The sequence below is a fragment of the Enoplosus armatus genome, chromosome 20 (assembly GCF_043641665.1).
Source record: "Enoplosus armatus isolate fEnoArm2 chromosome 20, fEnoArm2.hap1, whole genome shotgun sequence".
Lineage (NCBI taxonomy): Eukaryota > Metazoa > Chordata > Actinopteri > Centrarchiformes > Enoplosidae > Enoplosus > Enoplosus armatus.
In genome coordinates this window covers 3,422,248-3,447,121 of record NC_092199.1, presented here as the reverse complement: position 1 = coordinate 3,447,121, position 24,874 = coordinate 3,422,248, and the positions used below count along the sequence as shown (strand labels likewise).

At 42.6% G+C, this 24,874-nt stretch overlaps 1 protein-coding gene across 4 annotated transcripts; it reads right to left on the bottom strand.

The window, feature by feature from the left end:
* Positions 1-958: 958 nt before the first annotated feature.
* Positions 959-24,592, bottom strand: LOC139303288 (thyroid hormone receptor alpha-B). Of its 4 annotated transcripts, none has more exons than XM_070927051.1 (8): positions 24,537-24,592; positions 15,823-15,884; positions 11,899-12,020; positions 11,205-11,352; positions 10,650-10,855; positions 4,476-4,622; positions 2,566-2,824; positions 959-1,274 (listed from the first exon to the last, which is right to left on the bottom strand). In XM_070927051.1, the coding sequence occupies exons 1-8, from the start codon at positions 24,590-24,592 to the stop codon at positions 1,024-1,026; spliced, it is 1,251 nt and encodes a 416-aa protein (XP_070783152.1). In that variant the 3' UTR covers positions 959-1,023. The 4 variants fall into 4 exon arrangements, with proteins under 4 accessions (XP_070783152.1, XP_070783153.1, XP_070783155.1 ...); XM_070927052.1 differs by having other exon boundaries at positions 11,899-11,999; XM_070927054.1 differs by having other exon boundaries at positions 11,899-12,004; positions 15,829-15,887; positions 24,572-24,592.
* Between the last annotated feature and the right edge of the window lie 282 nt (positions 24,593-24,874).

The following is a 24,874-nucleotide window of genomic DNA, read 5'->3' as shown; positions in this document are numbered from 1 at the left end:
GGCTGCTGGCACAAGCAGCACGGGCAATGACAAGGCAAGTCTGCTCATATGTGTGTGTGTGTGTGTGTGTGTGCGTGCACTGTATGTCACAGGAGCCGGTCCAATGACACAAATGAAGGTAGATATGGAGCCATGGTCTGCACGTTTTTTCAAAGGTAGACAACATAATTTCATAAAACTGGAGTAGCCTTATATAAATATAGCACCGGTTTAACTGTGATCTAAGAAGAAGAAGCTCCAAAAACAGCTGTAACGGCTCAGGTTGAGTTGAGGGATTGATAATGAACTAGATCTGGTAGCTCCGCTTTACTACAGCCATTACACACCAGAGTAACGCTTAAAGCATCTGCTGAAATTTCAATGTGCAGTGTTTGCTGATTGTGTGTGCCTGCATGACTGTGAGCGATAATGTGTCACTGATGTCCATACTTTCTGAATCAATGCCTTAACAATTATTCAGAAATAATACTGAGAGGTGTTGGCCAGCATGGGAGCTGCAAACATGGGCTTCAAAATGTGTAAATCTGTGACCGCTAAAAGGAACCAGAGAGGGGGAACGGACCCCTGCAAAGAGAGTTGCTCTGAAGAACTGAGGTGGAACAGGCTGTGGCTGTGTGTGTGTGTGTGTGTGTGTGTGTGTGTGTGTGTGTGTGTGTTGTGTGTATCTGTGTACGTGTCTTGGCAAATGGCTACAACTCTTACTAGATAAGACATCATGCTCAGACAGAAGGGCCCCCACACGGATTTTAAAACAGGGGTAAGTATAAGGAGGAGAAAGAGGTGGAAGAGAAGGTGTTCCAAAAACAAAATCCTCTGTTTGCTTGACTCTCCTGTTGCTGGTGTGTTGCTTCTGTTATTGTTGGTTCCAGTTTTTAAACCACATACTGTAAATGCGAAGTCGCAGTGATGCAGATTCCGGCCGTGAGGACTCTCCCTCCTTCCTTCCCCTATAAAAACGATGGCCCTTCCCATCTCCCAGTTTGCCCCAACTTCCTCTTCCATTTGCGCGATGGCGACTGTGTTTCACACCTCCTGGTCCTCGAAGACCTCCAGGAAGAGCGGAGGGAAGAGTTCGTTGGGACACTCCACCTTCATGTGAAGGAAGCGGCTGGCGTGGCACGCCCCGATCATCCGCAGGTCTGTCACCTTCATCAGGAGCTTCGGCCAGAAGTGAGGAATGTTGTGCTTGCGGTAGTTGATGTAGTGCTCAAACGCCAGCAGGTAGGTCTCCTGGCACTTCTCGATCTTGTCCATGCAGGTCAGTCCGGAACGGTCTGGTAACAGGAAGAGAGGAAGGACGGGAATAGATAAGGAGGGAAAGGTGGAAGAAGAGAGGGAGGAAGAAAGGAAGGAAATCATCAACTCAATGTGATTCTGACTGAAGTGTCAACATTCTGGCAGGAAGCTTTCATGCGTTATTATGGACAATTATCATTTCGTAACGCTGTCAGGACTAGAGTTGGCGCTTGGAAGCATTTTTAATACCAAATGCAGTTTCAGACTCCTTTTGAATCCGTTATCAAATCTATTAAACTTCCATCGTTTCTAATCAACAAATGTAGCAAATGCTATGAATAATTTAATATAGAGCTAGAAACTGGAGGATTTAACAGAGATCTGAGATCAGTTTTTGACAGCTGTAAGGGCAGAAACACTACATTTCTGAGCAGTAACCTAATTAATGTTCACAACTGCCACCTTAAGATCTGAGAAGTAATAAAGGCCTGATCGAGACAAATTCACTGTATTAACTACTGTAGCTGGAGAACTAACAGCCAACACACTAGTCAGTCCCAAAATCTCTCCAACCTTCTTCCCAAGATGTCAAGATGATTTGCTATTGGCCAATTCATTTAAATTAATTAAAATTCTATTGGAACTGATTTCCCTGCCAAATTTTGTAGGTTTGAAATGCTGGTGTGACCAAAAAACTCCTCATGAAAAGAATAAATCTTTCTTAACTCAAACAATTGTATTAAATTATTGAAATTATACAGAAAATGCATATTTCATAATGAATCTCATAAGTTATTCAACATTTTTTCTTATATTTTTTATACTCCATTTTTCACAAATTTGATATAATATTTTTTCTTACTTTTTAATAACAGGTGGATACCCTGAGAAGGATTACCAGAGGCCAGGATTAGACACGTCCTCTCTTTATTTGCCACCTATCATTTCAAAGCCCTGAGCATATTATGTGACATGTGTCCAAAAACTGAAGAAAGTTTCATTTTAGAGTTTCTACGATGAACGAACCACTAGTGAAGGCTTTTTAATCACACTTATGATGAGCTTTAGATTTCCTCCTTTCAACACTGAATATGTATGTGGACTTTTATCTTCAGGCTATAATTACATTTGGATTCACAATAGGCTACAATATATACTGTGTAAAGCAGCGGGTAATGACTAGGAATATGGACTGTCAGGAATTGTGTCTCCAAGGGGAGAGACGGCTGGAAATTTACATTTACATTACATTAAGCTCAAACTTCTAGACCACCAGTGTTATAACCAGCAGAGAGGCACGAAGTTTTAGAAAAGAAGTTAACAAACTACCTGAGCTCATGAGCAGCACGGCCTGCAGCAGCGCCACCTCTGTGTCGTCCAGGTTGAACTGTGCCAGGCTCTTGCCCAGATCGAAGATGGCGTCCGACACGACGCCCAGCCCGCCGTTCTTCAGCTGCTCGCGCTTCACAGCCATCTCCCCGCTCAGCGTCAGCGTCTCACTTTCTGGGTCGTAGCGAATGGCAGCTCGCAGCGACATGATCTCCATGCAGCAGCCCTTCAACAGGATGATCTGGTCTTCACAGGGTAGCTGGTGGCAGAATGTTAATGTTTAATCTCGAAACAATTAGCATATTTATATAGCACATTTTCTTTATTGTAGTTCTGTTTGTCGATTCTGTTCCTTCTTGCATCGGATTCTCATAGTCATATCATTAATAGCAGTAACTGTGTTTGTACAGCACTTTTCAAAAACTGTGAAAACATTAAAAGAAAAAACAGAACCAAAAATCAAACCATACGGGACAAAAGGTTTTTTTTCCTTTAAAGATATTGACGATAAAACAATACATACATAAATATACAGGCATACCGAAATATCTGCGGAAAATACACTTTTATTTTCAGCAGATACAAAATACAAAATAATGAGGTATATGTTGGTTCGGCTTTGGACTCAGATGAAGAGGAACGAGAGGAAGGGAGAGAAACATGAGGATGGGTTGAAAAGAGGCAGTTTTTCTCTCCACTGGTGAACACAGATTATGACTAATGCACACTGATTTACATGCATATTAGAATCTCTGGGTTGAAACCCATTTGATTAAATCTACAGACTTTGATGCACTGAGTTAAATCTCCCCTCAATGTAAGCTTGTTTCTTCTTTCACTTGACCACTGAGTAGATTAATTGGCATTCAATTGTGTTTCTGTGAATTCTTATCGGCAAATCGCTGCAGTGAACAGAACTCATGTAGGCTAAACAGGTTCTCCTCTTCTGCCTCTTTCATCAGATTAAAACGGCTTCTTTCATAATATGATCTATTATATTGTGAATAAAAGACAACACATTAAACATGACTGATTATCTGCTTCAGTGTCTGGAATACTAAAACTCTGCATCCTTATCTGCTGCTGTTTAGTTTCTTCATCTCTAAAATGAATAGAATATCTGTCCGCAGTCTCGTTTACACACTCATTTGAAAAGTAGTATCCATCATGATGGTAACATTTGTATAATAATAAAACAATCTGAATGATTGTCGCTCTAAAATATGCTGATTAAAAAAGTGACCACAGTGACGACCTGTGATTTATGTTCTCAAAAAACAGTAAAGGAGTACAGTTACAACTTTTCCTCTCCTGTAATTCATTACACTCCAGACTCCCACTCATGCAGCTATTCTTTCTCTCTAAACACACACACACACACACACACACACACAGCAGCTGTCCCACTAGACAATAACTCAGCCACCCCGATAATTATCCAATCACACAAGGTCTTATTACAAGCAGCGGAGACAAGAAACATGATTACATGTTGCTAATTAAGGCGCGGCATACAGGAGCAGGAGTGCTACTCTGATTGTCCTCAACAAAGCCAACTTCTGCCTTTATTCTCCAAGCCAGACATACATTGTGAGAGCTACAGCAAAGTGTAAATGATCAGCCTATCAACCGGTGCGTCGTGTCTTTTTCTGTTAAACTGCAAAGATTCAGAAAATCTACGTACGCTGTTAAGTTGTGAATGTTGGTCATAACTCTTGTGCCACATGTCGTTGTGGAGCTGCTAATTCAACTAGACCTTCTAACTCACACATTTCCTCACATAACACACACACACACACACTCACAGGATGACAGAAGCTTGGTTGTGTCTGCTGTGTGTCGTAGTTCTTCGTATCTGTCAGACTCCCACACTCGCCCTCTGATCCTCAACACCATTCACCACCACTCACCTCTGAGAACATGGGCAGTTTTTTGGCAAAGTCGACGACACGGGTGATGGCAGGAGTGATGATCTTGGTGAACTCGCTGAAGGCCTCCAGGTCCACCTTGTCTCCGTCTGACGTGGGCGCAACTGGAGACTGGCCGATTTTGTCTGGCTGCATTGGGAAATAAACGTGTGGGGCTGATTAGAGCACAGTTGAAAATTACATTAAACATGAGCAAAGATTTGAATAGAGGACTAGCTAAAGTGTATATATATATATATATATATATATATATATATATATATATATATATATATATATATATATATATTTGTGAACAAATCCCAAGAAACTAAGACTAAGAATGAACTGATCCTACTTATAAATATTCTCCGTGGAGCCAAAGCTTGAATCTGAATCGTATTTTTTATGTGCGTCATTGTTGTTCAAAAATGATTAAAAACACATCAATGAGCCACATCGGGTGACATGTTCCTTCATCACGATCCCATCCAACACACAGTGTCCCTGCTGCTGTAAACGCTCACTACAACGCCAAATGTGCATTAATCCGCAGCTGAAAATCTAACAAAAGCGCTGTTTACTCCTGTGTGAGTAACGTGCGATGAAGACTACAGTGACCAGCTGTTTTAGGTGATTACTGAGCCTTTTTTAAAAGATTTACTTCTTCAGCAGGAACCACTAACGTTCGGGCTGAGTGCAACACACAGGGTAGGAAAATCGGAAAGTATTAAGAGACAGACTGACACATTGTTGGTTTCGGTCTTTTCATGGGATTTGTTGACTTTGAGAAATATACAGAATATTACCGACATGAAAGCACATATACCAAGATAGAGTGGGAAAGGAGAGCATATTTGAGCTGGGTTGAATAAAGAAAAGAACAATGTGCATAGGGAAATAGAGTTCAATAGAAAGAGTATGGGTGTGTCCTTAGAATTGAGGAGCACAAAAGAATAAAATAAGATTACAGAAAATCGATAAGAGCGGTGTGGGGCTTAGAGTAGCATACAGCAGAGGAAACAGCACAGTTTTAAACGGTTTTATACCCTTTTTGCTGCTTTCTACAAAGTGCTCGCTAGCCTTGGGAGAGAAATTAAAACCAATCTATCAGATAAGGACAGCAGATTGTGCTCTGTGAAAGGAATGGGACATGTCACCGGACAGATAACGCTCACTTAGAGGAGGACTGCAGCGAGGGAACTGCAGATCAGTAATACATATGTTTTTACAGAGTTGTGAGAATCAAGGCTGTGACTATGAAAAATATTGTTTCACGCTCCACTGAATAAAGCGTGTGTCAAGGCCGAAGTCATTTATTCAGGCTGGGCTTCAACAATAAATGGGATGAGATAAAAGTATAGAAATAATCACCTCACACAAGGAACCATTAATCATCCAGACGGAGAGGGATTGTGTGTAAATCAGAAGTTAGCCAATCTTCTGCTGTGCAGCTGAGAGCTGAGCAATTATGGAAAACTTAAATAATCGTAATAATAACTTTGATGGACTGCAACTCTTGTCATGCAAGAGCCAAAACAAAGCATCGGTTTCACTGGTGGAGGTCAGTGGCATTTTTCATTGCAGTGTGGAGAAAATAGCTCTCCAGAGACAGACAAAGGGAGCAGCTGAGGTTCAGGACTGCTGAATGCGTGCCACAATCTCAAGCGGAGAAGCTCGGAAACAAACCGCAAGACAAAGCCAGCGCAGGCTCAGCTGCGTGTCACGAGTCACAACTGACACAGACTCTGACAACTCTGAATTGTTAAGGGTTGCTTTAAACAATTTTGGAGGAACACAGTTTCTCACTCAAGTGACATCAAGACAAGAAGATAGTTTTATTTGTCCAGGTTTTGAGATATATACGAGATGTCTGCATCGACCCCGATACAATGGAGGCGCTCAGAGTAGTTTTGCTAACTGAGCACTGATTATTTAACCATTCTTCCAACTATGTTAGCAAATTCACAAGAATTTTAATCTCAATAATACAAGTGTTGCTGGAGTTCTGATACTTCCACAGAACCAGTTAATACGCAAGCAATTACAAAAATGTGAGTGAATGTTCTCAACATCTCAAGGCCTGTGGGCGCTTTATTATGAGCATTTGTAATGTGTCCTGCAACTGTTAATGTTTGTTAATTAGCTGCATGACCATCTGGGTGGTATTGAGGGAAAACACTTGGCTCTATCCGCAGAGCTGGTAAGAAATGATGTCTTTCCTGCTGCACAGGCTGGCTGGTCAGAGAGGCTAAACGTTGTGGGGAGACGGCACGAAGCCCAATGTGGGTTAAGCTCTGCTACAGAAACTCTGTAACGTGTAGAAAAAAGAAAATGCTTGTGACGTGTCCCAAAAGAGTCACAAGATATTCGGACTTTGACATGAGCCCTGGTACGCAGCGAGAATTGGCAGTTGCTAAATGTGGAGGAGTAAAAGGGTACAGTCTCATCAGTTATGTGGTGAGCTTCATCTCTTGACCTTTTATCAGATGGATTAGTGCTGGAAAGTTTGTTCCAGTAGAGCTGGAGAAGAGAAATGAGGCCCAATATGTTTTAACCTGGCAGATCAAAAAGGATGGTTTCACCACTGTGCTGTGGACTGTAAACTTGCTTCATGCTTTGTGTGATTAAGATCAATTTCAGATTAATAAAGTGAACTGTATTACGCGTTTTGTTCTTCATTACTTTTCGTAGAAAATATCAATGAGCAGTCACTCATAGTTGCTGCTGATTGACTCTTTAAATTCAAGATGTGAGGATATAAAATTATATAAACTATAACGTGATATCAGGGGGGGTTGATGGAGTTGTTGATCAATACAAACAACTCATTGGCTACTTTGGCAAGGTGCTGAGATTTCTAGCTTTCAACCTCACCTACTCAACCTCCAATACAAATAAAATACAACGTTATTTTCTACAGTATTGATATAAATCATCTGGTGATAATAAGCTCAAATACGCTGCGCAGAACAGTGCACTGCATGTCAAGGTGATAAAACCCCCTCATGACTGCAGAACTGTAACATGTAGCTAAAGAATGCCGATGTTTTTGAACGTCCTACTCTGAAGATCTGCGTTCAACTAAAACCACATGTCCTGCATGCACTGAATCACAGTCGGACGTTTCTGAAGATTTCCTCACAACTTAGTTCTGAATAGCTGAGCAGAACGTTTAAACACAGCTGGCTGCACTGTCCTGTCTGCTGCCGAGAACAACAGCAAACGACTGTAGATGAAGTTAACGAGTTCACAACCTACCGAATCTGAAAGGAAGCCAGGAGGGTTTGTGCTTCACGTGGACTGGAAAACGAAATAAAAGACCCGGAGTGTGGGTCTTTGTGGACTGACCTTTACTGGCCAGACAGTAAGAATAACTGACAGTTACATATCATGCTGCTTATTAGTAAATATGAGCGAATTAACAATGTTGCCTTCATACTTGATCGTCTGTATGATCACGTGTATTTTAGGTACATGTCAAAGAAAAAAAAAGCCTGAACACTGAGAAAATAAAAAGTCAATTTATTCCATATGCCCATGGAACGAACTGATTATTCTACTTTTTCAGCGTCCATTGTTTTCTATGGGATTGTTGGCTGGCCTGGATTCAAGAATGCAAACCCTTTCACAATGTTTTACATTTTCATATAAACACATTACCAACACAAACACACACACACTTACAAAAACATGTTGTTTACATTGTCTATGGTTTTAAATCTTGTTGGTGATTACTTGTATGTCAGTCAGATACAGTACGCTGTCAGTTTTTTAGTTTAGAGGGTTTTTAGAATTTCAAGTATGTTGTAACCAGTGTGTGTGCACATCTTCTGGGTATTCATATAGTGCTAGTACTTTTTTATTACAAAATTATAATCTTACAATACAATTTTAGTATATTTTCCAGCCTGATGTTACACAGCAGCACACTGACTGTTGGAAAAAGAAATGTAGGGTACTTTGTCAGCACATTTTTTCCTCTGCTTCTTCTTTCTTCTTCCCTTCACCAAAAGACTGCAGTCTTTTGCTTGACTTGATGCAGAGCTTACCGTAATCAGTGCATCATTCGACAAAGTCATCCTTGAGTGAATACTCATTTGCGAGCTAGAGAACGGAGTGTGAGGAGTGGTGTCACTGCTGCTGTCCCCATAGGACTGAAAAGGCTCATCCTAGTTGGCTTAGCATGTAAATTTAGATATTCAGGGTTCAGTGGCTACAGCCTCCAGAGCCCCGTTAGTAGGGGAAGCCTGTGCGAAATAGAACTGTTTATCCTTTTAGAGGAAGCAGGCTCGGGGCTAAGATATACAGTATTTCACAGTAGCATGGGTCACTGTGCTAATCAGTCTTTTAAGTCCTGGTCTGTGCGAGCCCTGCTCCGGAGACAGGCTTTCTACAACTTTGTAGGGCTAATACAAATATGTTTCTCATTATAAAATGTAATACTAACCTTAACTTACTCACTGTAGCCTTAATCCTAAATGTAAGTCTTGATTCATGAAGACGTGAGGACTCACTTCACACAAAAACTAAAAACCTAATATAAGAACCGCTTATAAAATGTTCAGTTCTTCTTCTCTGCTTGAAGCTTCATACCTCCACACCTACAATACCACCGTACGGCCCCCTTCCCATCACACCACGGCCACGTCCTTCTTGTTGCCTAGCAACTCCCTACACAACACTTGCCACTCCACCACAAATGCTTTCATCCCCTCCAGATGAACCCCCCACATTTCTCTCATTTAACACCCACGTACACCTCACCGGTCTCTGCCGTGGATTTTGTTGAAATAAAGCTCCTCGATTTGGCCATGAGCTCTGGTCCAATGCTGCTGTGAAATTGTTAAGGAGTGCTTAAAACTGGGTGAGCACCTCAGATAATCCTGGGCCAAAACATGAGGTCAGTGTCAGTCTGTGTTTGTGCGAGACGGGAGAAGAGTGATACCAGGCAGGGACACCCTGACTGGGCCGTCCAGGTTAACTCTGAGCACCAGCGCGGCAGGAAGACAGTTTGAGAGAGAGCGAAAGTGACTGCCGGCATCCCTGCCAAGTTGCAGATGAGTGCTCATGAGTGAGGATTTGTGTTGGCTGAGATAAGGAGGGAGCTCGCAGAAAACAGAAGGGAAAAAGTAGAGGGGAAAGTAAGGGTAGACACCGAGACAGCGAGAGAGGAAACAAAGAAACGAAGACAGGAAGGAGATTAAAGGGGAAAAAAAGAGAGTCGATGTGTGAATGAAAACTATGAAGGGAATTAGGTCTGGTTAAGAGCCCAGTAGGATTAGGATGAATAGATGGATGACAGAAACAGAAACAGACAGCTGGGAATACAGAGCGATAAAGTCATGAAGAGCTACTCTGACAGTCAGGCATGTGAGGAAAGCTCACCCAGATAAAACGAAATCCTATCATTTCTGACTTCAGCGTGCATAGTTGTGTGAGGACATAATCCATATTGTCCTGTTAGTGGGTTACGATGAAGTTAAAAGCAGAAGAAAATGAAGCACAAACACTAGAGCAGTGACAGTGTGAGGTTACCCCCGTGGCAGTGGGAGTTTTGGCATTTTAAAATCCATCCTTAGAGCTTCAACAAAGTCTTACTGCTGTTCTATGGAATCAGGATTGCTTTTGCATAGAGTTGTGTGTCAAGAAGGTAAAGGATCATTGCTTCTTAGTTTCTTAGTTTTGGCCAATGTTTCTATCAGGTGTGAAAACATTTACACAGCAGATTAAAGACTGAGATCTGGGAGAGCTGAAGTCAGACATGGCAAGAAAAGGAGTGATGAGACATTTTGACAGGTTTTAAACAAACCCCCCCGGGTAAACCAAACTTCTTTGGAAGACAAAACAAAAGCAAACAGTAAAACTATGCATGGTAAACACACATATTTGCCATAATTGTGCGCACACACAGTTTTCCCATGCAATGAGGGATTATTATATAATGACATTTCACATTGTCAAACTGTTTCCCCCCCAAAAAAGGGTTAGATATCTGGACAAAGTACTTGTTTACGACCTGTGATCGTCAGACCTCTCTTTTTTCACATATCTGGAATAAGTCCGGAATTATCCTTTAAAATCTGAATGATTTAAGCAAAGACCTGCTGCATTTGATGGGTAATTGTTTGTCTGTACATCACTCATCACTTTGCCTGTTTCCACATGTATTCTTACCAGGAATTTGCGCTTCTGTTTCCACTGGGCGCCCTGAGCATTGGTGTGCCGGTGGGCCTCTGTCACCAGGCGGATCAGCTCCCACTCGGACCCCGTGGGCTCTGGACGGTTCTGGAGAGTTTTCACAATTTCCTCCTTCTTGCGTCGCTCCCTGTTCTCCTCAATCAGGCGCCGTTTAGCCACCCGCTTTGAGTCATCCAGCACCACTGGGAGGAGATGGTGGAGGGCAGAGGAAGAGGAGGAGGAGGTGGAGGAGGTAGAGAAAAAGAAAGCGAAAAAAGAGGTATGCAATTAGTTTGCATGTTGCAGAAAGTCTTCATCTTTTATCTCCCCTGCATTAATACTGCATCACTAATTCTTCTTTCCAAATACAATATGAAATGTGTCATTTTAAATTCATCAGCAACTTCTCTTCAGTGTGATCTTCAAACAGCAAAAGAAGCAAAAAGGGAGATTTAGTACCTTATCTACGTCTGAAGGTGCATTAATATACATTCTCTCTTTGTGTGTGAGCTCATTAGCCTGTGTGTATAAATACGTAAGTGCAACACTCACAGTCCATGGCCATGCCCACTGCAATACACTTCTTGAAGCGGCAGAGCTGACACTGGTTGCGGGTAATCTTGTCGATGATGCAGCAGCCATCGTACTTACAGGAGTAGGCGGGGTGGAGGTTCTTTTGAATAGTCCTACGGAAGAAACCCTGGAGAGAGAAGTTAGAGGTGGATGGGCGGACGTTACAGGCAGAGCCACACAGCCACTGACATTTGTAGACGAAGGAGAGGAATGTAGAGCGAGAGGGTGAAGGGACAAGGTGAAAGACAGGAGACGCGTCGTAATGCGCCACAATATTGTAAATGCTGGAAGGCAACAGCGTAGGAGTGAGTTGATCGAATTTCAGTTGAAAATGAATTTATACCCACAAAATGAGCCTCAATGTTACGAGTGACAATCCCTTCAGTGGTGCTTTAGATGTCACACGTCACAGATGAACAAACTTAAAGGTAGGAACAGACGCAGACTGATCATACAGCCGACTGACAGCGAGGACGACAAATGACACGAGACAGACTGACAGGTTCTCTACAAATATGTTGATACTCCGTCTTTCTGTGGCTGTACACAGTGTGTCTTTGACCTTGGTATGTGTTTGTGTGAATGTGTGCGCTCACTTTGAAGTGAGTGACTGACAGATATTATGAACCTGGTGTGTCTAAAACTGTGGGGTTGTGTGTGTGTGTGTGTGTACCTTGCAGCCCTCGCAGGTAATGCAGCGGTAGTGGTAACCTGTGGCCTTGTCGCCACACACCACACATGGCTCATCCTTTTCGAGGTAGCTGGGAATGTACCCTGAGAGAGAAGCAGAGCGAAAGACAGTTAGACACAATAATATCATGTATTTTTCTACACAAGACTCCTTCCACACTACAACTACATCACAACATCCACATCACTGCTGAGCTCTAACGCACCCCACCCTATACACCCCTACACCTTAGTTCTACTCGTCGCCACTGCAGCAGGAGAACGGACCATTTCCTTTGATTCACCCAAACTGTGGGAGACCTTAACAGTGGCCATCCACACCTCTTATATTGTACCATAAACACAATGAAAGCTAGACTGGTGAGCTTTGTTTTGGTTATGGTGACACCTGAACATCATCAGTCGGAGGCAGTTCTTTACGGCTGTCTCGTGACAACACAGTAACATCTAACCTGCACGGCAACACAAGCAGTACGTCTCTAACTAGGTTAAAGGGGTCCTCTTTTTAGTTTTTGCTTTTACAAGTGGGTCCACATTAAGTTTGACTCTTGCAGGTCCACAGAGACGTGGACAATATGACAATGCTTACGGTTTCGGGCTATTCCTCTGATCAACAGTTGGTGACTGTAGCAACGCGTCAGCAGATAGCAGAGAAGGAGAAGATTGCTAGCAAACGTAAACAATCCATGATTTAATATATTTTAAAAATCAGATTTGGAAATGTTTTACGGAGGAGGAAAACGCATTAGGCATATTTGTCAAGCCTTGAGGATACAAACAATTAGTTTTTGTTGAGAAACACTGAATGTAAACATAACTTTTGTTTGTTTACAAGAAAACTCCACAGGGCACCTTTAAAGGTACATAAGAATATACAGACCCAGACACATTTACGTAGATTCTGCCACACCCACACAATGGCTCTGGTCCCGAACAGGACTGCCTCACTCCCTTCACTGTACCTTCCTTTAAAAGCAGAATCTGAGGTCTCAAATGTAAACAAAGGCAAATCACAAGGTGGCGGGATTTTTTTCTTTGACGCAGCGCTAATTAAGTACAAACGCTGGGTGTCGGGAGTCGCCCGGACAGAGGAACACCCAGCCTTTCTCAGTAATTACTAATTTATTGATAGATTGACTAAAACTGCTCTTTAATGTTTTCTGCTTTTGTATGTTTGTAAACTTGATTTTTTCATTATTAACTCATCCTCTTCAAAGACATAAATAAACATACCTGAAATCAATGCGGTCACAACATTACAGATCGGGTCTTATTATTATTATAATTGGATTTTAAACCGAACAGAATTAAGGTATATAGGTTACATGACCTACAGTGGCGGCTGAATTAAATGGACAGTATTTGAATTGTTCTCTCTCTGTACTCTTCTTCCTCTCTCTGCAGCCTTTCTTCTGCTTTAAACTCGGGAACAGGACAATTTGTTCTTTTTCCATACTGCCTGCAAGACCAGCGAGACTGAGGGAGTGAGCACAGAGACACAGGAAATAACAGATTTCATATGATATATAACTATGAAACTGGGAGGGGGAGATGGTACACTGCAAGTCACAAATAAATGCACAAACGTGGGTGTTTAAGCCTGAACACACACACACACACACACACACACACACACACACTGGCAGATCTCTGCACTCTGTACATACGTGTGTGTGACGTTCTCATTACACATATGCTTGTGTGTATGTGTGTGTGTGTGTGTGTGTGTGTGTGTGTGTGTGTGTATACCAAGGCGTGGTGAGAGCTGTGACTGGCAGTGTCAGTTGGGCTCTGCCTTTTGGCTTTGTTACAGATTTTACAGGAGGAGGGGGAGGGCAAGAAGAGGATGGTGGGAAAGAGAGAAAAGGGAGGAGGAGGAGGAGGAGGAGGAGGAGGAGGAGAGACGAGAGCGAAAGGGGCACAAGTGACATTTTGGCCAAATTGATTTTTATATATCATTGAAAAGCTCTTGAGCTCTTGAGTGATAAGAAAAATCCATCTGGAATCAAAATGTGAATTTGGACCGAGAGGAAAAAAGAAAGCGCACGAGTGCATTTGCAAATAAACAGCCGTTAAAGAGAGAGAGGGAAAACAAGAAGACAAGAAGAAAATAATACAAAACTACATGGGGGAAGACACAGCAGGAGAAGAGTTGGGAAAGGGGGGAGTAAGAGCAAGGAGAAGAAAAACAGACCAAAGGAAAGATAACCAGGACATCAGAGAACGATCATATAGGAAAAATGTCAGCACCAGAGTGTTGGCAGGGTGAGCAGCAGCAGCCGGATCCCCGAGCCAGCATGCTGTGGCCGTGTTTGGAAGCCAAGCCCAAAATCAATACTGCTGCAGCTCTCTGGCTACCCGCCCCTCCCAGAACGGGCCCTGCAATACCTCCACCAACAAAAGCCAGGAAAGGAAGGAGATTTTTCTAGCGTGGCTGAGTCAAGATAAATATTTTGTCTTCAAAAGTTTCCCAACATAACGTTTTTAATGAAGTGTGTGGATCGGGGCGGTCTGAATCAGGTCCCTGAAGGAGTCTCAGGATTGTTTCTCCGAGGTCCTTACATGACAACAGCACGGTGAGGTGAGATTCAAGAGCGTAAACATTGAGGACATCAGGAGACAAACTATACACAGATAAAACAGCTGTTCTACAGAATCTAGTGTGTCTATCTATCTATCTATAGACTAAACAATAGTCATCATCAACAACCGTATATATATATATATTCAAATAGCTCATTTAGCATGCAGAATCTGGGGATAATTCTCTGTGGGTTTGTCACTACAAAATAAAATATGGATTGGTGCAGCTTTAAAATAATCTTCACTCTGTCAACTAATCGATTCACTCATCATTTCATTTCTCAAGAACTGATTGAGTCATCACGGAGTAGTAAACTGCCTTTTTAATTCACATTTAATTCATATCTGCAGTGGTCTGATATAGTGCGCGTAGCCTTATCTCACCTTGTTAAAAACCTGGATGGAATTATATATAATGTGTTTGTTTTTTTTAACTTTAAGACGGTGCTGCCTAAACTCTGTTACAATGGCTCCACATCTGGCCGTGTGTGTTCTACAGACCAGGTCGAAAACACTGACCAGTATTAATGCACATGTTGGACTCTTTACTCTTTAGGGTCTTGAAAGCATCAAAAGTCTGGCTGAGGGTCCGCTCTCCCACAGGGAAACACTGACATCATTACAGTGTATGTAATCTGATCTCAGTCAGCCGTGCCCCTCAGGCAGACATATTGTCATACTTTCCCAGTTCAAATGGACCGTGGCAGGTAGAATATGGTACAAGATTCCAACAGTGATGCTGGGAGGGGGAACATGAAGAGCACTGGCCTTGGGAGATACATTTTTATAAATGCCAAATCAACCTCCTCTAGACTCAGATTTTTATGCTGGCATTCCTCCCACCCTATCTCCGTCAATATCTCTCTCTTACCTTCTTTACTTGCTTCTTTAAGCTCGGGGGATTTGGAGCTGTCACTCAGACAACGTGCTGCGTCCGACAAGAAAGCACATGGAGCAAAAGGCTTTTGTTTATTGAAGACAGATGCCAAGATGTTTTGAGGTGACAAATCTCAATTGTAATGCACACAAGGCAGCGGTGAATCATGTACCACTAGCTTCTGTGTAGCCACTCAACTGCCTGGATTCGCTGTGGTGAGACTGACATCTACAATCTTCTAAAAATGCATCAAACATAGCTGAACAAAATGCTGGGAAAAGGGATTTTCAAAACAACTGGTTCCCTGCATTTGGAGAGCTTTTATCATCTAAAGGAGAGGTGTGTTTCTGAGTTCATTCACACTTCAGGTATGACAGCGGAGGTTTGTTTCCTAGCTGCCACTTCAGGAGTCTCTCTCCATCAAAACACCAGCCATCAGATACTCACCAGTCATACTCTTCACCGAACATTGGCTGTTCTTTCTCTTCCTTTTCGGGCCATTGAGCCACCTGAGAGAGGGCGAAAGGGACAAAGAGAGAAGAGAGAAATAAGTAAAAGTGCATGTAAATATGCTACACCGTTCTGTATCTGGATACAGATAAAAAAACAAAACATATTACCGTACGCAAAACACATTGCAAACATCACTGCACATCTGGAACTGTTCTGGATGGCAATGTGATCGGACCTGAGCCAGGTGTGAAAGCAGCCTCTACAGTTCGGCCACATTTTAAAAGGAAAAAAAAAAGATTGCTCAACAAGTTGAAAGGTTCCTGCTATCTCAAACTGCCCAGCAAAAAGGCTACTGACAAGTGCTTCCTCTGCACAGAACAAACAAGTGGATCCCATAGAGCCAGGTAATGTATCCAGGTAAAGATCAAATGTTATAATATCAGGCGTAAATGACAGCCATAGAATATACAACAATAAACTAAATAGTTTATAAGAAAAAATAAACTTTTTTATATTTCTTTACACCTTTCTGTATTCGTCTCTTTTGGCATTCCCTCCTGTAGCAGCGGCATGGATTGCAGCCATTTTAATTTCTAACAGAGGAGTAATCGTAGCTCTCTAGACAAACAAGTACTCATAAACACTATGTCAAAGGAGAAGGGAGCATTTGTGGCGACAAGTGGTTGTATTTGGCAGAAAGGGTTCAGTTCTTCAGGGTGCTCCCACACTGAATCCAGGCAGCAGGAAAACGATTTTATGGGGAGGACAATTAAACCCCCAAAACAACTCTAATTATTATGATGCACATGGGAAAGCCTCACAATAACAGACCGAACATAAAGACCGCAACTCTAATATGTGTCAAGCATACGCAAAGCACTCAGAAACACACCTGCAACCACGCTGACACATGTGAAAGGCATGTAAAGCACAGATGGGAACTGGCTGCTCTGAAGGGAATTATGAAAGTGCAGAGATGGAGGAGGGAGGGGGTTAAGTACAGGGAGAAAGAAAGCATTTCTGGGAGAGAGTCAGTGAGCGCTCCTTGTCAGTACTGGATGTGTTTATAATCCCAAGAGTCCAGCTCTCTGCTCTCAGACACTCCAGATAGCCTCCAGCTCTCCTCCCACACCAGGGCCCTTTAATACCAGCTCCAGGAGAGGGAGCAGGACTCCATTAGCACCATAAATAAAATGAGGTCCCACTCTGTTAAGATGCAACACACATGCCTATAGGTTACATTCGCTCTGTGAAGGAGTTTATTACACTTTATTATCTGGATTAATGGTCCCATTAATGGTCCCATGGGTTTTTCCTTATCTGAACCGGAGGATAGAGGGGGGGGGTCATATGTTGAACAGATTAGAAAACCCTTTGAGGAAAAATGCCATACTGATTATACTGTATTCTACGGCATTTAGTACACATGAAATTAAAGTTCTTGGCCGTTTTCTTTAATGAAAATGAGTCTTGTGACGGGGTGAAAGATTCAGTAACTGGAGGCGTTCCTCACCTCCATCTCGTTTATTATTTTCATGGACCAGGAAACCTCTCAGTCTGTTATTATGTTATGCTTACGTGTACAGACCCGACCTGACAAAGACCCTCTCCAGGCTCAAGACACATATTTTTGTTTTCATGCTTTATAATGAAGAGATTTTATGCAAAGTGGCTCTTTTGTTCCCCACGAATGATCAAAAGGTCTTATAGACAACATTGCACATTTTCTGTCACAGCTTCTAAATGACACAGAATTTTCTCATTTCTCTTATAAGGCAGCATGTTTTTATATTCCACAGCAGCAAACCATGTTTGCCCCTCAGAAACACAACATCGAATGGCCTGTTAAGTTCAGAAGTTGCTGTAATTGAGCCTAAATGCCAACTCAGTCTGCCCTTCACATTTTACCTTGACTTCAATTATAACACTGTCTTGTTCTCAGTTATGGTTCCCTTTGCCCTTTTCAGAATACATCAGATGGCTCAACAGAGCATTAAATGAAGCCCTTAAATAGCCTCGACTTAAAGCTTGATTCATCGTGATTGTTGTGGCTGTAGCATCTTATTAGAAACTCATCTGTAGCCTATCTAAAGGATATAATGTTCCTGTCATGGTGGGATGTGGGAGGAGAACGCAGGACATCTGATGTGACAACTGTCTCCAAAAGCTGGAGGAGTCAGGATGCTCACCTGTGAAGCAACACTTCTCTGCATACAGCAACAGCGAAGGTTGCAAGGTGGATTTTTCACAATGCACCAAGTTAAGAGATCGGAACTTTTCGAACATGGCCGACGCTTTTCATTCGTTTTCATGGGCAAAGTTACGTGTCAGTAGGCTGAGAGAGAATAATTAAAGCTGTCACAGCAGCAGAAAGACAAGGTGGGGTTTCCACTGACTGCCACTCAAAGGTAAATGTCTCTCCCAGCTGCTGGAGGCGACAGCCATCAAATTGTCAGCTATGTGACAGTTCATTCCTCCCAAGTGGCAGTATGTTGTTTAAAGATGGAAACATAGGCAAACTGGATAAAAACAGATACTCTTTATTCAGGTCTCTGTCACTCCTGCAACAGCTACACCTTCTCTGCGTCTCTGTACTGAGATCTCGCATCCCAACAACAACAGGTCCCTCACAACCTGCCACATGTTAACCTTTGTTTTTATCTTCAAGCACACATTTGACACATGATGGTCAGGGAATGGGGTCAGCAATGATACAACAACGTAATGATAATATAAGCCACGGCTCTCTGAATAACCTCCAGCTCTAACCCCTATTAAGATCTGATCAATCCCAAAATAGCACGAATGAAAATATTAACACCCTTGCAGCTAAAAACAAAAAGAGCTTAGCACTCTTGGCAGAGCCTCAGAAGTGCTTTTCACCGCTCTAAGAGCTGTCGGTGGAAAGAGTTTGAGAGAAACAGTGTCAAGCGGCCCTAAGAAGCAAAACCACAGAAAAACACAATATACACAAATATGGTTCAGTGTGCAAGTTCCCACGTCTGCTTCGATGTACTGCACCTTAAACAACAGCTAACTTCTTGTCAACATGAAGGTTTGAAGCACTACTCACAAACAAACATCTAAACAAACAAACAAAAAGAAACATTGATTTAGGTGCTTATGCAAAAGAGCAGGCAGTCTGACGGGATTTCAAGTTGTGTCACACAGCCGGTGAACATGCGGCCACTTAGAGTAAGTAAGTACGCCTGTTCATGGATGAAAACATTGTGCATGATGGAATAATTTTTGATGGAATGTGAGTTTTTGCAGGTTGGGGCACGACGCCTTGCGCTGCACAGAGTGCTTTTTCAATTTTCAACTCTTAAACTCTGACGGGATACAGATTGCAACACCTCTAAATATCCAAGGTCCCTCGCACTGCGCCTCTCGGCAACCTGAGCCAACCCCACAGAAACATGCACGTACTGTACTTTCTCTCCAGCACGCAGCGCACACAGTATAAAACTTAAGTTGACGTGTAAGAGCAACAATTCGATTCCTGGGGCCCCATAGCTGTGCAGAACATGTACACGTGTTGCACAACTAAATGCACACACAGCCCAAAACAAATACAAAACAGGAGAAGCAACAACATGAGCCAAAAAAGATGACATGGAAAAGACTTACAGTGCTGACCTGATGACGCAGTGGGACTGTAAAATATGCATAGCAGAGGAGTTCTGCTAGTTGAAGTTGCAGATGTAGCTCACTAGCTGCTACACAGCCCTCATGCAGGGACTTAGTCTCCTTCTATCTCACTCTCTTACACCCCGCTGTCTCCACCAGTTGTGCTATGTTTAGCCTGCTGACCCACTCAAATGCATTCTGCCTCTCCCTCTCTCTTCTCCAATCTGTGGGACTTTGTTGCTCTGCTGCTAGTACCACCCAGTCTACCCTGATTGGAGGACAGCCAGCGTCTCCACCTGTGACTTTGACAGTGACTGTGGAGTGCGTCTAACAGGTAATTGCCGGGCTGTCAGGTAACTGAGTACTCTCATGAGACTTGACTATTTTAAGACAGTGCAGGGTTCATTACGGCTACAGCAGCGCGCATGACTGCAAAAGATACCGCGGAGCATAGCAAATACAGCGATCAACAGCAGTCACGGAGAACTGTAATGTGTCCTTACAGATAATTCCCCTTAAGTTGGCACATTTAAAGGATACCTAACCTCATTGGTTCCTGCTAAAGACTGAATTTTCAAGTCAAAAATATAGTTTCAGTTTAAAACAGCAGGGCACTGTAGTCCTGAGCGAACGTTACTCAAACAGGAGCAAATTGTACATTTTTTGGGGGACTATTTTCAGCTGCTGATTAATACAAACTGGGCGCACACAAGCAAAAAAATGGTGTCTAGCATTGCTCATAGATTTGGTTTCATGTATTGCGGTTCTGCGATTGCTACCTCACTTCTGATTCAGTGGAAGTGAACGGAATTTCACTTGTGGCGTTCAAAACAATGAAAACTCAACAGTAATGTGTCGTTCCAGAAACAATGCGTTGACAGCAAGTTATGTGGATTATCCACTGTAACAGGGACGTGTTGCTGTGGAATCTTTTAAATGTCATTTTCATTGCTGTAAGCACCACAAGTGAAATTCCAATCACCTCCATTGTATTGTGGTGATGGCAGAAATATACACAGACAGATATTTTAAAAAAACCTGGGCAAATAAAACCAAAACTATCTGCATGGCTACTCACCACCAAGTGAGGTAAGTTGTTATTTGGCTGAAGTGACCCTTTAAGTCAATGATGGAAGACGGAGAAGCACCTGCTTTGAAGCTCATGCTCCTTAAACAGACGCAACAATACAAAGACACTCAGAATAGTCCAGAGAAATATATGAAAAACAGTGTCTGAATGAGGCCCCCTGTCTGATGTTTAGAGGGCCACAGTGGCCTATTGTTCAGCGCGCATGCTACAGGCCTACAGCTGGGTCTGTCCCGTCATATACATCCAGCGCTAATGGACACTTTGTTCCCTCATGTGTCCCGCCACTGTCTAAATTACAGGCTGAGCTAGAAGGGGATATAGCATGCCAACTCCCTCTGTCCAAATACGCAAGTGTGGAGTAACCACACATGACCAACATGGAGCTAAATCCTCAAATACATACAGCTCGATGCATCCTGTACTATGAAATGTAAAAAAAGACTATACAGACTACATGTCTACATTTAGCTGCATTCATTTCACAACTTTGTGTGTATTTTGCATCTCTAAATTCTATTCTACACGACAACACACAAACCATTTTACACAAACATTTTAAACAAAATATTTGTCATTTTGACAATGCACATGACATGAATCATTCATAATAGGCAAATATATTGAAATGGTGACCCTTTAAAACTGTTTTAAACTGTTTTAAAAGTTTAATTTAATAAAAGGACAAAAAAAAATCAGAATTTATGTAGATTAACTATCAAATGTCTGCAGCAGGTGCATTTGTAGTAAACCAGTAAACCAGACAGTCCAATCGCAAACCAAAACACAGATCATGATGCGCTGATGAACTTGATGTTTTTCCAGCTCGTACTCGGCATGATGGCATTTCATGATCATGAACGAGACTCTCAGGTTGTTTCCTGTTTTTGTTGTTGTTGTTGTTATTTTAAATGGAAAAACACAATGTACTGGACCAGTGAGTCAAATTCTTTGGCACAGATACAGCATTAATGCAGGTATGCCCACCTTCCCCCTTTTTTTTTTATAAATAGAAAAATCATCTTTTGCCTTCAAAGTCAACAGTTTTCTGTAAATGTTGTCACGGCGGTTAAGAGGAGTGCTGCTGGGATTGCAGGGGAACTTGTACAAATCCAGGAACAGTAATTGAGGAAATTGACAGCACTTTGGTGAATTACTCTGATTAGCAGAGGTGTACAATGACACACACACACACACACACACACACACACACACACACACACACACACACACACACACACACACACCACAACATCCTGGCTGAAAACAGCTGCTTCTCTCTCACATGAGGGGAAATTGCGAGCTTAATTTTGGTTTTAACACTTTCAACCAGAGGAGATAATTATCATGTGAAGTCAAGGGATCAATCAGTGATCTTTCAGGAACAGTTCCATCTCAATTACTCTTTCAAATACTGCACGACGTCTTGCAACAAATGTAATGCAATCTAATACACCACAGACTCAAAAATGACCAGATTTTAAACAACACAACTCTTACAGAGTCGAGTCATAAGAAGGCTTTTAACTGCTTTTTACTGTGTAGGTTACTGTGTCCGCCCTGGTAGGTGAACGTATACATTTGACACATACTGTATGGACACACCCGTAAACTACATAAAGCACATATTAAACAAACAAAACACCTTCATCTTTTGGCAGAAATATCGGTACGTACAGTAACTCCCATTCTATTCAACCCGATGGCATCCACTGAGTTTCAAAGCCCAACTTAGTGTTTAAATCCACAGCGGACAAAGAACCAGTGACGTAAGAAGTCGTAAAATCTACAGCAAGAGTGCAATTAACAAAGCCAGTCCAGGGGAAGGAAAAGCTTAATCTTGTTTACTTTTGCAGACGCACCACAGGGGGAAGAGCCAGATCAACACAGAGACACGGGGGCTGTGGCAGACATTAAAGGCAGTAAGGACGAAAACACAGGGAGGCCTGAGTGACTGACTAATAATTTAGACACATATGATGAGCACTGACTCCCCGTCTAACATGCTAAAAGAAGGAGGGAGTGGGAGCAAAGGAGGAATAACATTATATACAAACGCTACATCCGATTCACCAAAGCAACAATTCCTTCTTATTTTCTAAGTAATTCAATCATTAGATTCACTTTCTGTGTTTGAGTTTAGTGGATGAAAACAGAGATTCCTGGATAAAGCAAACCAAACACAACATCATGGCGTAAGCCTTTGCCACCGTTAATGCAACACAGTGAAAGCAGCCTTGCATCAGATGTGGTGACATGTTAGCAGAAGTGATGCAAGCTGCAACTACACATCCACGTTTGAACTAAATCCAGCGTGAACAGTACAACAACGTATGCATCTTAATGAGCCATCAAGTCAAAGTCTGAGTGGCTTTATGAAGCAAACTGACACAAAATGGCATCAAACTTTCTGGTTTTAGCAGCTCAGAAACCTCAAAAACAGAACATTACTGTAAGGTTTGATTATCAGATTGAGAATCTTTCACGTTCATGTAAAAAAAGAGCTAGAAACGGTTGAGCACAAATAACCTTCAATCCATAGGTACAGGTGTTCTGTTCTCTGTCTACATGCTGGTAACCATAGCATCACTTCAAAGAGCCGGACAAGTTCAAAACAACAGGCTGACAACACGCAGAGGGGAGGGGCAGAGATTTACTCCAATCCACTGTCATGCCAAACACACCGCTGACATCTACTCTGAGTAGCAACTGCTCCGGTCTGAAGCCCCAAGGGCTTAAATCTTTGCGCTTTTAATTATCTGTGAGGTGCAAAGCGCTGCAGCCGGCACTTAGTACAGGTGTTGGAACACAAGCAGAGATACACAGAGAAGTTACACCCAAACATGCCAAATGAAACAGAAAGGCCGGTGGACGGACTCCTACATCCATGACCACACCAACTGTCCCTGTCCCCCAGCGGCAGAGCTGTTAATCTCCTGACAGGTGTGCATGTTAGCTCAGGAATCTATCCAGGCTCCGCCGGATTGACTTTCTTAACACAAGCTTGTAATACAGCACATGCAGACACAGTGGAGGGGACTCTGAAGCTGCACTCTAGGCAGCCAGCGAGTCCCCCCCACATGGTAATAACTACAAACTCTATAAAATGCTGCTTGCAGTATCTACTTCCTCAACAACTTATCAGCACGATGAATAAAGATTAGACGTGATCTGAAACAGAAGCTTCCGTGATCTTTCCACACAACACAAACACAAACGCCCGACTCATATTTGTAATTTCTCATTACAGCTTTAGTTATTCCCAGACGGAGACATTAAGTTAATAATTTAACTTTTTCATTTAAAGGAAATAATCTCCCCTAAAGTCATCATAGAATTGTGTAAATTAAGTGAACTCCTCTCAAAGCCAAAGCAGATAGATATTGCCTGATAACCATTTCCTTTACCCAGAGGCCTCTTCCACACAGAGGGCCCCTTCCTCTAGCAACGGCACTATGAAAGAGGCTCCATTCCCCTAATATTATGTTTGTATTAATGAAAAAGGGCTTAAACAGTGCCGTGTTTGTTTGTGTTACGGCCGGTCTGACTGGCTCTGCTCCTCAAGAAATGAAGGCGTAGGGGGAGGGGCGTCGGGGTCAGATGTAGCTATAGGCCCACTTCTCTGAAAACAATTCAGCCGGGAGTAAGAGAGTGACGGGGAGGAAAAAAAGAGGCTGCTACAGTGTTTAGCTTGTCTGGTCCAGAGATGTAAAAACAGAGAGCACCATGAGAAAGATGCAGATGATAAAAGAGAGACGGAAAAATAAAGATTCCCTTTCAGATGTCCTCAGAAAACCTTCTCCATACATAACATCATTACACAGTAACAGAAAGCCACGTCTGCTTCGTTTCAGGGATGTTTACATCAGGAAAGTTGATTAAAAGCCAAAGGGTCCTTTTAACATTACTCAGACCAACATGAAACAATGATGGCCATTAGCTATTTGAAAAAAAAAGAAGACGCGGTGCAAAGCTTCGATGTCAAACTCACCGTTTCTCTTCTCCCTCTGATGGGTTAGGGTCTTGCTCCTCGGGAACGTGTTCCATTCACCTTAATTCCATCCAGCAGCCAATCATGAGAGACTGAGGCAAGCCCCACCCTCGGATGCACACTTGTCATTCGCCGGTTGGGAGGGGTCAGTCAGTGAAACATGACAGGGTCCCGTCCCGGGGGGGTTTTGGGAGGAAAGGGGTGGGGGGTGGGGGGTCTCCAGAAAGGAGTCGACCCCCTGTGAGGTTAGCGTGGTGCGGCTCGGTGTGTGAAACTGAAAGATATGGACGATGTTGGAGGTCCGGTTGGGGTAAATGGGCAGGAGGTGGATGACAGTC

Coding starts and splice junctions, on each gene's coding strand:
- LOC139303288 (XM_070927051.1), bottom strand. CDS start 24,592: ATGGAACACGTTCCCGAGGAGCAAGACCCTAACCCATCAGAGGGAGAA. Junction 12,021..15,822: donor TTCGGTGAAGAGTATGACTG/GTGAGTATCTGA, acceptor GTCTAACTGTCT/TTCGCTCTGCTTCTCTCTCA. Junction 10,856..11,204: donor AGTGGGCATGGCCATGGACT/GTGAGTGTTGCA, acceptor ATCTCCTCCCAG/TGGTGCTGGATGACTCAAAG.